We start from the raw sequence: 17,397 nt of genomic DNA on the forward strand, positions 1-17,397 counted from the left end.
TTGCCATCTTGTGAGTCATGCTTTCAATTTCTAAAGCCAATAAAAGAGGTTGTATTGAAAATATCTCAAGTATAATACATTAAAACCAGTACTTCAAAGAATCTAAGTCCAATTCTAAATCATTACGTAGCTTACCTCATCAGATATGTGATCACAATGTTCAATTAACCTATGCCTTAAAGGATGTCTGCTGATTTCTGCCAGAGTTTCTGGTTCCCTCTGTTCTCCAAGGATAAAAAACACCATTTCTTGAAGCAAAACATCAGAGGTCACTTGCCGAACGATGCGATGAAGCAGAGCAGTGGATGTGAGAATACCCATCTCAGAACTGAGCACAGTGAACAGGTAGTTAGTGGGCAAAAATAACATGACACAGTGATGCGGTTTTTTTCAAAAGAAAACAGGCTACTCACGTTTGCATTAATTGAGGTTCCATAACACCAATGAAAAATCTTTCATGAACAGCTTTGGCAAGAGCAACAGCAGCAGTCTAGAATATAGTAGGAACATCATTTTTTTTTAAATATAAAAGAAAGACTAATTTGTAACATTAATAAATCAGTTTGCACTCCCCAACTGAATTAACGTGGAAAGACAAAACTTGCCTAATGACTCTCTTATTGGTGGCATATAAATCTAGATTAGATGTTGGCTACTGGGTCATTTACACTTTTTTCTAAGTTTCCAAGAATAAGAGGAATAGGATGAAAAATTATTCCAATATCCGTATAGTATTAACATCTCACCAAAGAGCAGGACTGAAGGGAAATCAGTGTTACTTTGTGAAGTACTGCACCATAATATTTAAGGAAATATAAAAGGGCAGAACTTGAACTTTGATTTATTCTAGAACTGTAATACACACATACAAACACATACACATCTTTTTGTTTACTTATTTTACTAACCATGGTATTCTAAGACAATTAAAATGTATTTGGGATATAAATTAGGTATTCCAATTTCACTTAATAGATATTTATATCTTAAAATTATCAAAAAACAACAAAAAATTTCAAACCTTTTGGGCTTCCTTAATGAGCTGATCACAATAATCAAACCAGGAAAGAAATGAAATTAAGGCTCGTTTTCCTGGAAATGCTGAAGCATCTTCTTTATGACTATATGAGTCCAAGCTGTAAGACAAGGAAGAATTGCTAAGTCCAAAGTTATCCAAAAGCATGGACCCTATTCAGAATGTAAGGAAAAATGAAGACACATGAACACACTCAGATAGTATGGTACATTCGCACAGGAAATGCTGGAGGACAGTGAGAAGAGGATTCCATAAAAGAAACCAAAGATAAGAGAAAACCTTTTAAATAAGAGCTGTAAATAATTTTCATGTATTAAGTAGGAGAAGAGAGGTTAAAGCAGAATGGAACTGTAGGAGGCCAGGCGTGGTGGCTCATGCCTGTAATCCCAGAACGTTGGGAGGCCAACGTGGGTGGGTGGTGGATTCACTTGAGGTCAGGAGTTCAAGACCAGACTGGACAATATGATGAAACTCTCTCTCTACTAAAAATACAAAAAAAAAAAAAAAAAAATTAGCTGGGCATGTTGGCTCATGCCTGTAATCCCAGCTACTTGGGAAGCTGAGGCACGGGAATCGCTTGATCCTGGGAGGCGGAGGTTGCAGTAAGCCAAGATTGCTTCACTGCACTCCAGCCTGGGCGACAGAGCAAGACTCCACCTCAAAGAAAAAAAAAAAAAACAATGGAGCTGCAGGAGAAAAAACACTGGGATAGCTCCTCATACTCCTGCCCTACATGTTACCAAGTAACATCAACGAAAAGATAGAGGTTCTCAGCTGCTGGGATGGAAGAAAAGAACGGTGAATGGGGATCTACAAACAGAAATAGCGAGTAGACTACTTCTCTTCCTGCCCTAAAACGCAATATAGTCGTAATGTTAACAAGTGGGTCTGCCCTATAGATGTTGACAGAAAATAGAGTGGAAAAAACAAAGACAGATTAAAAATACAGAGAAATACAATAAAAGGTGATTATGTCAAAATATTAGGCTGCTTATAGGTGGTGGGATTATGGGCAACTTGTTGATGCTGCTTTATACTTTTTAATAACTTATAAACTTTCTGCAATAACCGTTATTTCCCTATGAAAATCAAGTTGGGGAGTCTAAAAGGTAGGAATAAGAGGTGAAAGAATGAGGTAGAAGAGATTCTGTACAAACAGGCCAGGAGACAGATTAGACTGCTCTAGAGGCTGTGGAAATTATTTTAAAAGGAGATTCCTTCTTTTAGGGTTTTTTGTTTTTAATAATCAGTTAAAATTATTGGTTTTAATGTAAGCCCTTAAAAATTGATCAGTAAAATGGACAAAATAAAAATATCTTAACTATATAACAGCTGGATTGTTCCCACACCAATTCATTACCACTGACTGACAAATTTAATACAAGCTTCAAGAAAATATTCCCATTTAATGATCACTAGTGGTGTTCAATTTTTCAAAGACTTCTACCATTGCAAAATAGAAATGGATTTCAAAATGTAGGTGTAAGAAGTCACCTTTATAGGAAAATACAAGTAACGGTCCTTACCCCCAGTTAATTGCTTCCACGGTTTCAATATCTAACGGATCCACTGACTGAGGTAGGGCCTTGTACAGGGAGGCAAGTCTGTCTGTCAGTAGTTCACACAAGCAAGTGCTCTGTGTAAGGCACTTTGCAGCCGCAGGCTCTGGCAAACTTACTAACAGCATCAAGCCTTCACATGCCTTCACAGCTATTCGGCCATCCTAAAGGGAAAAAAATCTCCCTTCAATTCTTGAATTGTATATACATCAGGTTGTTTGAAAAAATTCAACACAAAAGGACTTAATGTTTCACACTAAAAGAAAAATAGATTTTGTCTATTTTAAATGCATATTATTGGCCTAGTGTGGAGCTTCACACCTCCCAGAGTAATCCCAGCACTCTGGGAGGCCAAGGCGGGTGGATCAGCTGAGGTCAGGAGTTTGAGACCAGCCTGGCCAACATGGTGAAACCACATCTCTACTAAAAGTACAAAAATTAGCTGGCGTGGTGGTGCGCACCTGTAATCCCAGCTACTAGGGAGGCTGAGGCAGGAGAATCGCTTGAACCCAGAGGTGGAGGTTGCAGTGAGCCAGGATCGCACCACTGTACTCCAGCCTGGACAACACAGCAAGACTCCATCTCAAAAAAAAATAAATTAAAAGTTAAAATTAAAAAAAAAAAAAAAATAAATGCACATTATTGAAATAATGTTGGGGGAGAAAAGTAAGGACCATAACTCACAGGACTTCTAGTAAGATTTAACAAAGAATTCACTAAATTGTAATCCTGGTTTGGACGAACAACCGAGGCCTCTGGCAGTGAGGCGACACTGAGGTTATCCAAGCTTGTGGCCAGGTGATCCATCTGATGAGGAGGCTCATCTTCCAATTCTGTTTGCTCCATTCCAGTAGCACCAGATAGTTCCTCCGGTTGACGGGACTGTCCTGTATCTGTTGACAAGGAATCCTGACCTTTTAATGTATCTTCTGAAATTACATTTGGTACTCCTTTGGAAGCCAATGATTTCATCTTATTCTGAAAAGGAATATATGTTTTATAAAATTCACATCAATAACTTTTTAAGCCAAAAATAATATTTTAATGGATTTTTCTATAACATTCCACATGCCTAGCCAAAGTAGCAATAGATGTTATGTCACATGAAAATATTCTGACTTTTAACAAACTGTATTTTAGAATGATTTTACCATTGCATAGGAGTTTATCACACTCCTCATACTGACTACAAAATATTTTACACTGACCATAAGCAATGAACAGTATTACTGATAATTTGACTACTGCTTAAAACAACTAATGTTAGTGAGGAAAAAAGTTTCAGGAGGTTTCAGTTGCAGTTAACTTTTTTCTCATCACTGGACTACTATAACTACATAGTCTCAATGTTAATTCTTATAAGATCATAGGGTGGGGTGGGGGGGTTTGCAGGGAGGGAAGTACAAACTTACAAATAAAAATATTTTAAAGTTCAAAAGTTACCAGCATTAGACTGAAGTTTTCCGCAAAAGCCCCCAAATTCTCTCAAATATATAAGCATCTTTTCTAAGTTTTTCCTTAAACCTCTACTCTATAAGAACACAAGAAGCTGGGCACAGTGGCCCATGCCTGTAATACCAGCACTTTGGGAGGCCGAGGCAGGAGGATCACTTGAGCCCAGGAATTCAAGAATAGATGGGGCAACACAGTGAGATCAGATGGGGCAACATAGTGAGATCATGTCTCTACTAAAAAAATAAAATAAAATAAGCTGGGTATGGTGGCTTGCGCCTATGGTCCTAGGCCTTGGGGGGCTGAGTGAGGCAGGAAGATTGCTTGAGCCTGGGAGGTTGAAGCTGTGGTGAGCTGTGATCATGCCACTGCACTCCAGCCTGGGCACAGAGCAAGACTCTGTCTCAAAAAAATTTAAAAAAAGAGAACCCAAGAAACTACTCAGGGGACATTTTTACCAGTGTCTTTAGGATAGAAATAAAATATGCTTGAAATGCTGGTGCTCCCTCCCCCAATCCACACACCCAAACACAAAGAGAATCTTAACTGAAGCAAATTAGCAAATTATTAGCTTCAAGGCAAAAGTATCTTGCTTTCCATTTGAACATAAGAGCAGAAATCAAATTACACAAGTAGGTTAAAATTCACTATAAACTAACTTCTCCACAGGGCCTATTATCATAGAAACATATTAAAGGCTGAATGAATTCAGGGTTCTACTTCCAAAGTTATATTATACTAATTATAAATCACTTTTATTGCTGTTAAAAGTATAGGTTAGACCAATCTTCTTGAGAAATTGAGTTCACAGAACATATTTATTAAAAGAAAACAACTCTATGGGACTCAATGAATACTCCAAACAATTTGCCAATTTCCAACAAAATCAATGGCATATTGGCCGGGTGCGGTGGCTCACATCCCAGCACTTTGGGAGGCTGAGGCAAGCGGATCACTTGAGGTCAGGAGTTCGAGACCAGCCTGGCCAACGTGGTTAAACCCTGTCTCTACTAAAAATACAAAAATTAGCTGGGCATGGTGGCATGTGCCTGCAATCCCAGCTACCAGGGAGGCTGAGGCAGAAGAATCACTTGAATCTGGGAGGCAGAGGTTGCACTGAGCCGAGATCATGCCACTGCACTCCAGCCTGGGCGACAGAGCAAGACTCCACCTCAAAACAAACAAACAAACAAAAAAAACCAAAAACAAACAAACAAAAAAAACCAATGGCATATCACACTCTTTATGAAAGTAAAACATTTCATTCCATTTAAAATACTAGTAATATTGTTGGGAGAGGTGTCTCAAATAAGAACAGCAAGAGGAAGGATGTTAGTATAGCACTCCGTCCTTTAATCAATGTTTCTCAAAGACTCAAGATTGTTGGTATCCTGGTCTTCTGTGGGGCATGATAAAAATGCAGATTCCTAGGTCCCATCCAGACCTGCTGAATGAGAATATCTGGAGGTAGAGCCAAGGAATGTGCATTTTAGAAAAATTCCCTAGGTGATGAGGAACTGTGGCTTTAACACTTTGGTTCCTACTAAAACTGTTCCCCTTCTGTTTTAGGGATCTCATCAGTACCCACAACAGAGTCACACACACAGCTTCTACATCTCTTAAATTTCCCTCCCAAATCAAAGATTTGCAATACCGAATACCTGCTAATTATCTCCATCAGGAAATCATGATGAGTCAAAGCATCCGGAACCAAAATTATCATCTTCCCCTCAAAATCAGCTCCCTTGGGGCCCCTGTTTTTCTACTAGCAGCAGCCTTATTGGTTCAGGAATTCCAGCATTCAAATCATCCTTTCCCAGCTTCTGCATCTGAGCAGTTACAAGGCCATACAGAGCCTACCTCTAGTCTGAACATACGCATTTCATTCCAACCCACTGCTTCCAACTTGGTCACAGTCCGTGTTACTTCTTGCCTGGGTTACTCCATCAGTTTCCAAATTAGTTTCCCTGCTTTTATCTCTCCTCCCACAGAATCTGCCATATAAAAGGCTGCTGCCAATTTAACTTAAGGCACAGATATCATCACATAATAACATCCCTGCTCAAAAATAGTTAATGGCTCCCCAGTATCTACAAGTAAGAATAAACTCTTCATCTTGTCATTCAAAGCCTTTGACAATACTTAGTCTATCTGTTTAGGTGCTTCTTGCCACACATGCTAATTATACTGTTTCCTGAACACACCACAAACTTTTATATCTTCATTCCTTATGTTCACTCACTCTAAACATCTGTCAAGGCTCATTTCCCTTTATTTATTTATTTTTTATAGAGATGAGGTCTTGCTATATTGCTCAGGCTGATCTCGAACTCCTGGGCTCAAGCAATCTGCTTGCCTCAGCCTCCCAAAGTGCTAGGATTACGGGTGTGAATCACCGCGCCCAGCCTCATTTCAAAGACGACCTCTTCCAGGAAGACTTTCTTGATGACCTAGAGCTGATGAATCTCTCCATCCTGTAAGTACTTAAGGAATTTACTTTGTATCTTTCCTTTGATTCTCACTTTACTCTATTTTATAGTATCTGAACATTCATTTACTATCTTCACCAGACTGTAAACTCCTTCAGGACAAAGACTGTTTCTTTTCTTTTTTTTTTGAGACAGAGTCTCGCTCTGTCGCCCAGGCTGGAGTACAGTGGCGCGATCTTGGCTTACTGCTACCTCTGCCTCCTGGGTTCAAGCAATTCTCCTGCCTCAGCCTCCCAAGTAGCTGGGACTATAGGCACAGGCCACCAAGCCCGACTGATTTTTTGTATTTTTAGTAGAGAAGGGGTTTCACTGTGTTAGCCAGGATGATCATGATTGATCTCCTGACCTTGTGATCTGCCTGCCTCAGCCTGCCAAAGCGCTGGGATTATAGGCATGAGCCACCGCGCCCGGCTGGCAAAGACTGTTTCTAATTCATCTACCATATATATTTAACCCATAGTAGATGCAAATATTGGCTGACAGTAATGAATAGAGAGAGATGACATTTCAGGGAATACATGCTTGAGAACTGCAAAGCACTTTTGTTCTTATCTATACTTATAAGTAATAAAACTGCATTTCTGGTTGGCCACGGTGGCTAATGCCTATAATCTCAGCACTTTGGGAGGCTGAGGTGGATGGATCACCTGAGGTTGGGAGTTTGAGACCAGCCTGGCCAACATGGTGAAACCCCATCTCTACTAAAAATACAAAAATTATCCGGGCGTGGTGGTACGCACCTGTAATCCCAGCTACTTGGGAGGCTGAAGCATGAGAATTGTTTGAACTGGGAGGCAGAGGCTGCAGTGAGCCGAGACTGCACCACTGCACTACGGCCTGGGCACAGTCAGACTGTCTCAAAAAAAAAGCAAAAGCAAAACAAAACCCTGCGTCTCCCTAAAGAGTCATTCATTCAGTGTTAACTGAGCAGTTCATATGCATTGTGCTAGATTCTAGAGAAGCTGTGGAGACCCAAGATTAATGAGACAGAATCCTTGTCCTCAAGGAGCATACTGACTAGCAGGAAAAAATAAAATGCACTTAAATAACCAGTGCTGGGGGACTGTAGTAACTGACATTAAACACATATGAATAGTCCTATTTGTTAAAAAAATGCAGACACCTACCACCTCAGGCTTTGGAGAAATATGTCATAAAAACACTGCACAAAGCAGATGTGTCACTAATTCTGAGGGGTGTTCTCTGTAGTGAGGTTTAAATGTAAATGTTTTTCTGAAGACAGGTACATACAGTGTACCTCACCATGAACACACATAAGCCTACATATTTCGTCTGCTTCTGATCTATGCTATGCACTTAGAAAACAAGTTTCAGAAATTTTTGAGAAATAAATTTTCCAGGCTTAAGTTTGGGGAAAAAAATACATGCATTCCAAGTACACTAAGGTTATCTAAGAAAACTTTAGCAAAAATGAACCTTGAGAAGAAAAATCTCAGCAAAACTGAGATATTTCTCGTAAGTATATAAAAAACTAAAAAAAAACTCTAATATCATTATAAATCTTTAGAAATCCAAAATCATAAGACTGTTCCAGCCATTTTGAAGCAAATTTGCAAAAGATGATACGAAATATAACGCACATCACAAACAACACATGATGCGCATGATGAGTGTTAAGGGCACGCGTAGTGCTTAACAGCACCTAGAAATTGAAATTCATGAAATTTTACAGCTTAACTGCTTACCTAATTCCAGTTAAGAGGCCAGAATAGAATCCTAATTTACTTAGTAATGTAAAATAGAAAACAAACCCATATATTGGAGTGGCTAACATTTAAAAATAACAAAACAAACAAAGACCTAACAACATCCAGTGCTGATGACAACATGGAGCAACAGGAGCTCACGTACACTGTTGATGGGATGCAAAATGACAAAGCCACTTGGGAAACAGTTTGGCGGTTTCTTATGAAAATAAATACACACTTACCATATGATCCAGTGATCCTACCCTAGGTATTTATCCAAGCGACATGAAAACCTAAATCCACACAAAAATCTGTGTGTGATGTTCTTAGTGGATTCATTCACAATTGTAAAAAACTAGAAACGACCCAAAAGTCCCTCACTGGTGTATGGATAAACAACTGTGGTACATCCATACAATGGTATACTACTCAACAACATAAAGGAACAAAATCATGGATGAATCTCAAATGCAATAAGCTAACTTTAAAAAGCCAGAATCAAAAGGCTAGTTACATTGCTATGACTTTTTGGGAAAGAGAAAACTATTGGGATGGAAAATAGATCAGTGACTGCTAGGGCGTAGGGGTGGAGAAGGGATGACTACAAAGGGTCATGGGGTAGTGTGACAGAGCTGTTGCACATCTTGATTATGGTGGTCACACAACTGTGTTCATCAAGCTCACAGAATGTAGACTGAAAAGAGTGAATTCTATTGCATGTAACTTATATCTTAATCCAAAAAAAGAAAAAGAAAAATTTATTTATGTATTTTGTATTATTTGAGATGGAGTCTCACACCGTTGCCCAGGCTGGAGTGCAGTGTTGCAATCTCGGCTCACTGCAACCTCCATCTCCTGGGTTCAAGCAATTCTCCTGCCTCAGCCTCTCAAATAACTGGAATTCCAGGTGTGCACTACCACACCCGGCTAAGGTTTGTATTTTTAGCAGAGATGGGGTTTCACCATGCTGGTCAGGCTAATCTTGAACTCCTGACCTCATCTGATCCACCTGCCCCAGCCTCCCAAAATGCTGGGATTACAGGTGTGAGCCACCGTGCCTGGCCAGAAAAATATTTTTTAAAAAACTGAAAAGAAGGCCAGGTGTGGTGTCTCATGCCTATAATACCAGAACTCTGGGAGGCCGAGGCAGGAGGATCACTTGAGCTCAGGAGTTCCAGACCAGCCTCGACAACACAGGGAGACCCTGTCTCTACAAAAAAATTTAAAAAATTAGCCAGGTGTGGTGGTGTGCACCTGTAGTCCCAGCTACTTGGCAGGCTGAGGTAAGAGGATCACTTGAACCAGTGAGGTGAAGGCTGCAGTGAGCCATGGTCATGCCCCCATACTCCAGCCTGGGCTACAAAGCAGGACCCTGCCTCAAAAAAATAAAAATAAAAATAAAAATAAATTACAAACAAAAAGGTAAAAAGACAAAAACAACATAATCATTTTTTCTAAAATATTCCAAAATGACTTCACTGCTGAAAAAAAGAAGTGAATGAAGGCAAAAAGTACAAATATATATTTTTTACTTTAAATCTAGGAGTAAAATCCAAAATATCACTTGATTTAAATAAACTATGATTTGGTGACTATGGCTATCAAAACAGTACAAAATACTACAGCAATCCCAACTGCTATGAGGCTGGAGAGATAACTCGTGCTTTTTTCTATCTTGTCCACATCTGCACATGCCATCCTTATCCCAGGCCAGATTTCCCATGCTACATACTAGGGCAAGCTTGGCTGAAAATATGATAGCATATCAACTTCTGCGACTTGTCTATCTCTGATTCAACCTTCAAGCTGCCCTCTTTTAAGCCGTGACTTTCTATCTGTCCAGTCCCTGTACCGCCTCATATATCTGGCTCAACTGCATTCTTTGAAATTCTTTTTTCCCAGGAGAATAAAACAGTGATATTAAAGGAAAAATAATTCTGGGAAGTAAAACAAGCTAATAACCTGCAAAATAGAGCTCCTTCTAATACTATTCACAGAATTCAATTTTCATAATGATCTTAATATAACTATAGTTTGAAGGTTGCTAAGAAGTGTATCATACCTCTAGAAAAAAGTTAACCAGGTAGGGGTCCTGTTTCAGCTTCGCACACACAATGCAAAGAAACTGAATCTCTTCATTTTCTGTTGGTGTTGCTAGGACTTCACCACACAGTCTAATTAATTTCTGTGAAAACAATTGTTTTTAACTTTTTAAACTTAGGTTACTTTTCACAAATTTGTAAAATAACCATTCATTTACCTTAAGGATATTTAAATTTTTCATATAATGCAAATATCCTGCATTAATCAGAACACTAATGATATTTATAATTGTATCAAAATAAACTTACTAGTAAAATTTTCAAGTTCATTACCATAAATAATTAACGAGTTATATAATAAATTCTCCTTCAGATGTCATGGAGGTAAAATCCAAGGAAAATTCATGTATAAAATTTTAAAAGAGAATTAGACTGTAAGTACACTTAATGCTAAATGATGCATAAAGAAAGCTCAAGTATTTGCTAATTTGCATGTTAATTTTGGAATAATTTCATTATTTTTACTCTCAGAAAAATAATATAAAATTATTTCAACATTAAAATAAATCAAACCAAATAATTTTATGTAGGGGGAACAAAATACCTGCACTGGCCTGTGCACGTTAATGTGTGGAAGCAGTGGCTGCCGGATTCTTCCCAGAAGTTTCGTATAGAAAACCAAAACCTGCTGTTTCATTCCCGGAGGACACTGGGTATAGGAAAAAAGGAAGCCAACAGGAAAACAATAGACAATGCAAACACATTTACTGAAAAGCTTAAAAAATTGGAGAGACAATGTATATGAATGTATTCCACCTTGAAAAGACAATGCAACTGGCCAGTTAAAAATAGTCAGAATAAAATTTTCAACCAAATATTAATAATGGGTATCCTAGAAATAATACTGTATATCTGAGACCATAATATAGCATGTGAGCATAGGCTCATGTAGTTACAAACAGCATGGTGATAATGTTGTTGAGATTAGAGTTTCGTGCAGTCAATGTCAACCTGTTTATATTCTAAACGCTGGGGTAACATGAAACTATAATAGTTAACTCCCTGCCGGAACAAAGGCAAAATCTTGTTACTTACACTAATGACAGACAGGTCATCAACAACTTTCCATCATATACATGTAGGAGTAAATAAAGCCTCCTAACACACATGTAAATAAAAGGAAACCTATGGTGTAAACTGTTGTGATTTTATCCTAACATCATTTTAAATTAGAGCCATGCCTCGGTATACACGGTTATACCCAAATCTGCACTCACTCAGTTCCGGTAGTCAGCCGCGTGGAACCCACATATGTGAAAATTCAGCCCTCCGCATAGGCAGGTTTTGCATCCTGGAAATAGTGTATTTTTCATCCATGTTTGGTTGAAAAAAATCTGCCTATATGTGGACCTACACAGTTCAAACCCATGTTGTTCAAGGGTCAACTGTAAACATTCTTTGCCTATTATAATCATAATGTAAATAATTTTATTTACATTATGATTATAATAGGCAAAGAATGTTTAATAAATTAGTTTTTATAACATGCCAGTTGTTTTAAGTATTTGCTGAAAAGTAGGTAAACCCAATGATCACTCACACTGCAGATTAAGAGAGTATGAATTAACAAGGCTATGTTCCTTAATTAAGCTGCTTATACTGCTTCACATTTCAAATACAGTTACAAAATAAGTATTTCCAAAGCATCATCATAGACATGCTATCTGGAAATAGTATAAACTATAATCTTATGCACAATATTTTTAAGCTACCAAATACTTTACATTATTTAGATAAACCACTAAATTATATTTACAATCACCTGTATTAAAATAAATTTACTAGAAGTACAATTACTAACTTCTGCTCAAAAATCAATTAATCAATTTATTATTAACAATCCTTCTCTCCAAAGGACAGGAAAAAGGAGGAGGAGAATGAGTGGCAGAATATTAGGGAGCAGGTGCGTTGCCTAAAAAACATAAATTGAGTGAATTTAACTTAAAAGTAAATTAGAGTATTACAGACAGAGAAAAGGAAATCGTCTTGCATGCTACTATTCATAACTCTCTTTGTCAAGAAAATGTGTCTATAGGTTTCTTTTGTTTTAGCCTAACTTTTTTTCACACATATCATAGAAATTCACAGAACTATATAGACTTTTAGGGTTGGGGAGGCCCCTTAGCAAACACTTCCTGGATTTTAAAGAGGAGGAAGATTAACCAAAGAGACTTATGATGGTCACAGTGTGTGAATAATGATGTCAGGACTGGAAGCCTGGCCTCCTACTCTGAACCCAAGGCTCTCCCGTCCCCTCACTCAGCCACATGGCTGGAAAACTTGTCTCTGTAAGTAATTTGAAGGTTTTGCAATATAAAATATTATTGATATCATAATTTCAGCTTTGTAAAGATTTTTCAAAATTCATCAGGCCTAAAAAATATAAATTGGCTCCACTTAACAGTTTAGTTAGTGTCAAAATAATCAGTGACATTCTCTTCCAGGACTATGACAAATAATTCCTATTTTTCAATCCTATTTTAACTGACTTCCCTCTATCTCTTTTTTTATTCTGAGCTCATGTACTTGAGTTTATTTTCTTTTTTGAGATGGAGTCTCACTCTTTCACCCAGGCTGGAGTGCAGTGGCGCGATCTCGGCTCACTGCAGGCTCTGCCCCCCCGGGTTCACGCCATTCTCCTGCCTCAGCCTCCCGCGTAGCTGGGACTACAGGCGCCTGCCACCTCACCCGGCTAATTTTTTGTATTTTTAGTGGAGATGGGGTTTCACCGTGTTAGCCAGGATGGTCTCGCTGTCCTGACCTCGTGATCCGCCCACCTTGGCCTCCCAAAGTGCTGGGATTACAGGCGTGAGCCACCAAGCCCGGCCACTAGTTTATTTTCATAAATGTTTACATTGGAATTCCAAGCAGCCAAGTACTAGTTGTTGTCTAGAGTGTTTGGAATCTTTCTATCTCTATGGACATATTTGTATAGGCTACATAATTTTCTTTTTTCCACAATCTTAACTTGAATCCCGCCATGTTCAATACGTACCTTTATAATCAAGTTATTTGGCAGCTTCTTTATTCATAAGACATTAATGCATGTACTAATGCCCAAGAACAAGGTGTGGATTAGGAACTTACATCAGCTTTCCCCAAGGTGTATAATGTTTCCAAGATCTTGTGATGGAGCAAATATTCCATACATGGCCCCGTCTCTCCAGATTCCCGTTCATTTTCTTCTTCAACCAGTATATCTAACATCTGTTCCAGATGCGATGGAATATTTGTATCGGTCACTGGGGCTTTATCATCTAAACAATAAAAAACATTCATCAAATATTTAAACATTTTTAAACTGCATATTTGCACCTAAAATACTCTGTATTTCCCTTTTCCTATTCAAACTGAGAAAAATCTGAACTACACACTTAAGTGAGGTTTATAAACATAGTATGATTATCTCTGCTAGAATTTAGATGATGCATTTTGTCATATTCGTACCCCAAAACTGAATCAATATTCTGAAATATGGCTAGGCACGGTGGCTCACGCCTGTAATTCCAGCACTTTGGGAGGCCGAGGCAGGTGGATCACCTGAGGTCAGGAATCCAAGACCAGCCTGTTCAACACAGTGAAACCTCCTCTCTACTACAAAAAAATTAGCCGTGTGTGGTGGCGGGCGCCTGTGATTCCAGCCACTCAGGAGGCTGAGGCAGGAGAATCTCTTGAACCTGGGAGGTGGAGGTTGCAGTGAGCAGAGATCGCACCACGGCACTTTAGCCTGGGTGACAGAGCGGGACTCTATCTCAAAAAAAAAAAAAAGAAAAAATATCTGAAATACATTCCATAAGTTAACATTCATCTATCTATAGTAATTCAGAAATAAGAGCTATTTATGTGGGAAATGGGAACATGACCAGGAAAAATACATGTCACATCAAAATGTTCTATGTGTACTTATAATTAAAATATTTTTTTCACTTAGTCAGTTCAGAAGATCTGAACTTTAAGTCTCTTTAAATAGAAATAGGTTGGCCTTGAACATGAAGGCAAATAACGTGGGATATATGAAGAGGACAGATTCTGTTTTGGATTGCTACTACGTTACTTTGTAGGATAGGGAAGTCTGTCACTTAATGTCCCTACTTCATTTTCTTCTATTAAAATGAGAAACCAAAAGGAAAACCCTCTATTAAAATTACTGACATCTCTCATTAACGAATAGCTGTTTTCCAAAATCTGTTTTTCAAAGTTGCTTCTCAGGAGAATTTTTATTAAATATTATTGATTTCTTACAATAAAATAAAAATTTAGTGATTTTTTTAACATATCACAGTTAGACTCAAACATCACATGGTTTTATCAACCCATCCTTATTATACTAAGGTTAAATTACTCTTAAAAATGTGAAGTTTTATAGAACATTTAAATACAAAATACATTAGGAAGTGCCAAATTCTTTACTTATGTCTCTATTTTCATTTACTTTGTACTTCTATAGTTTGAACAACACAATTCTGGTATGCTATGTACTGATATGCTGCTTTGTCTGTATGTATACTAACACAGACAGAAAACTATAACACTAAGCCTTATGGAGCAAACAATGGATAGAGAAGGGTCACCTTTGTTTTCAGGAGGACATATGTATCAAGTTTGATAAGGTATGGGACAGTCATTAAAAGCATGGGCCCTGGAGTTAGACAACTTGGATTCAAATCTTGGCTCTGTCACTTTCAGCTGGATGAACTGGTGCAAACTACATAAGCATCAGTCACCAACATCTATAAAATGGAACTAATAAACACCAGTGAATACTGTTATATGAATTCAATGAAATAATAAAGCTCAGTCCTTAGCACAAAGAATTCAAGAAATGTTATGTCTCATTTCATATTCTAAAATGCATAGCCTAGCGCTAGCAAAAGATGATTTGTAAGTTTGCTTGTAATTTACTTTTTAAAAATGTTGTTTTCCCCATAATTGTAGCCTTTATATACACAAACGCTCCAAGAAAGAATGAATGTTCAAGCTCTATCCACACTGGCTTCCTTAAAGTTCCTGAGATATGCCAAGCATGCCACATGCTCTGGCCTGAGGGTTTGTGAATTAGGTCTCATTCCCGAGACACCCTTCCCCCAGATATCTAGCAGGCTTGGTTCCTTTCTCCTTTAGATTTCAGCTCACAAGTTATACTGGGCAATGAGGCTTTCTCTAACCTAAAATAGCCAACTGTCCACTCCTACCACCCCAACATACTCTTTAGCCTCCTTCATTTTCCCTTGACACTTATCATCTGACACACTATACGTATTTGTCTATATACTGTCTGCCTCCTCCCAATCAATACATAAGCTCCGTGAGGACAGCAGTGTTGTCTGACTGACTGTTCTATCCCCCAGTGCCTCAACAATGCCTGACACATAGTAGTAGGTGCTCAACGGGTATATTTTTAAATGAGTGACTGAATCTTAAAGACAAAGATAAGATTGTCTATAAATTTAAATATAAAATAACTTTGAAGACTTATTTAAAAATATTTTAGTATTTCACCAATTTTCTGTTTAACTTTCACAAATTTTCAGTTAATATCAGCATTGTTCCTTACCTGAAGTCTCTATGTAGTAATGGGTAATTGCCTTCCAGTGATAAACAAAATCTTCTTGTAAAGGAAGAGAAGGTGCAAGCTACACAAACAAAAGACCACAACAATTAAGAAAACGGCATTGAAAGTTTCCCATAACTTATAACTCTGTATTTATCTATTACGACGCAAAGGTAGCATAAAAATAAGGGGTGAACTTTGTTTTTATATGTCAAATATTAAAGAGAAACAAAATAAGTCAAATCCAAGAAAGGAAAAATGAGTTATCAAGAAAGAGGAAAAACATATTTATCAATATTATTATTAAACTACAGTATCGAGCTTTTTTTCCCTCCCCTGACACTTGTTTAAAAGTAGGTTTCAGGCTGGGGGCAGTGGCTCATACCCATAATCCCAGCACTCTGGGAGGCTGAGGTAGGTGAATCACTTGAGGTCAGGAGCTCAAGACCAGCCTGGCAACATGGTGAAACACCATCTCTACTAAAAATACAAAAATTAGCCAGGCGTGGTGCTGTGCACCTGTAGTCCCAGCTACTGGGGAGGCTGAGACAGGAGAATTGCTTGAACCTGGGAGGTGGAGGTTTCAGTGAGCCAAGATTGTGCCACTGCATTCCAGCCTGGAGGACAGAACGAGATTCCATCTCAAAAAAAAAAAAAAAAAAAAAGTAGGTTTCAGAGGTATATTAAATGAAAATGTACCAATATTCTATTACTGACATATCAGTAAAATGAAATTACTAATAGCCAGGAATCTTTGTACCTAGGACTTTGAAATGCAAAACAGTAAAAAGCTGCTATGTACTTAGTTCCACATCATCACTATTAAAACATATTCCAAAGTCAGCTTCGTAATCAGATTAAAACTGTACCCTCCATTCAGTGACATACAAATGTAAATCTCTTTTTTAAGCTTGGATTAGGCAGTGCCTATTTTTAGCAAAATAATTACATGAACAAGATACTAACAATTAAAATTCCACTAAGTCAAAAATGCTCAACATTTTAGCTCTAAAACTTACTTCAGAAGTTTTATGACCAAAATTATATCCCCTCAGCCATCTTATAGCAAAAGTACAAGTATTTCAAATGTGTGTTAAATGGATAGAAAAAGATTTGCATACACTTTCTACATTTCTTTTCCTTGAAGAGTGAAAAAGAGTGAGAGCTCCCCCAGTCCTAGTGTTGTCAGAGGCCTTTGAACCAGAGCAACTCCATCTTGAACAGGAGCTGGGTAAAATGAGGCTAAGACCTGCCGGGCTGCATTCCCAGGAGGTTAGGCATTCTTGGTCACAGGATGAGACTAGAGGTCGCAGGTCTGATATCACAAGATGCAGGTCATAAAGACCCTGCTGATAAACAGCATTTGGTAAAGAAGCTGGCCAAAACTCACCAAAACCAAGATGGTCACAAAAGTGACCTCTAGTTGTCTTTACTGCTCATTATACACTAATTGTAATGCATTAGCATGCTAAGAGCCACTCCCACTAGTGCCATGACAG

At 38.1% G+C, this 17,397-nt stretch overlaps 1 protein-coding gene across 1 annotated transcript in view; it reads right to left on the reverse strand.

Moving 5' to 3' along the window:
* The window catches only part of FHIP2A (FHF complex subunit HOOK interacting protein 2A), a 43,807-nt gene that overhangs the window by 18,501 nt on the left and 7,909 nt on the right, over positions 1-17,397 (reverse strand). Inside the window, exons 2-10 of the mRNA XM_055248254.2 lie at positions 15,902-15,980; positions 13,435-13,604; positions 10,892-10,996; positions 10,308-10,430; positions 3,280-3,573; positions 2,563-2,759; positions 1,022-1,136; positions 414-490; positions 136-328 (exon numbers count right to left, since the gene is read on the reverse strand). Coding sequence (XP_055104229.1) covers positions 136-328; positions 414-490; positions 1,022-1,136; positions 2,563-2,759; positions 3,280-3,573; positions 10,308-10,430; positions 10,892-10,996; positions 13,435-13,604; positions 15,902-15,980 — 1,353 coding nt within the window. The remainder of the gene's footprint in view (positions 1-135; positions 329-413; positions 491-1,021; positions 1,137-2,562; positions 2,760-3,279; positions 3,574-10,307; positions 10,431-10,891; positions 10,997-13,434; positions 13,605-15,901; positions 15,981-17,397) is intronic.

Source organism: Symphalangus syndactylus, chromosome 2 (genome assembly GCF_028878055.3).
Source record: "Symphalangus syndactylus isolate Jambi chromosome 2, NHGRI_mSymSyn1-v2.1_pri, whole genome shotgun sequence".
NCBI lineage: Eukaryota > Metazoa > Chordata > Mammalia > Primates > Hylobatidae > Symphalangus > Symphalangus syndactylus.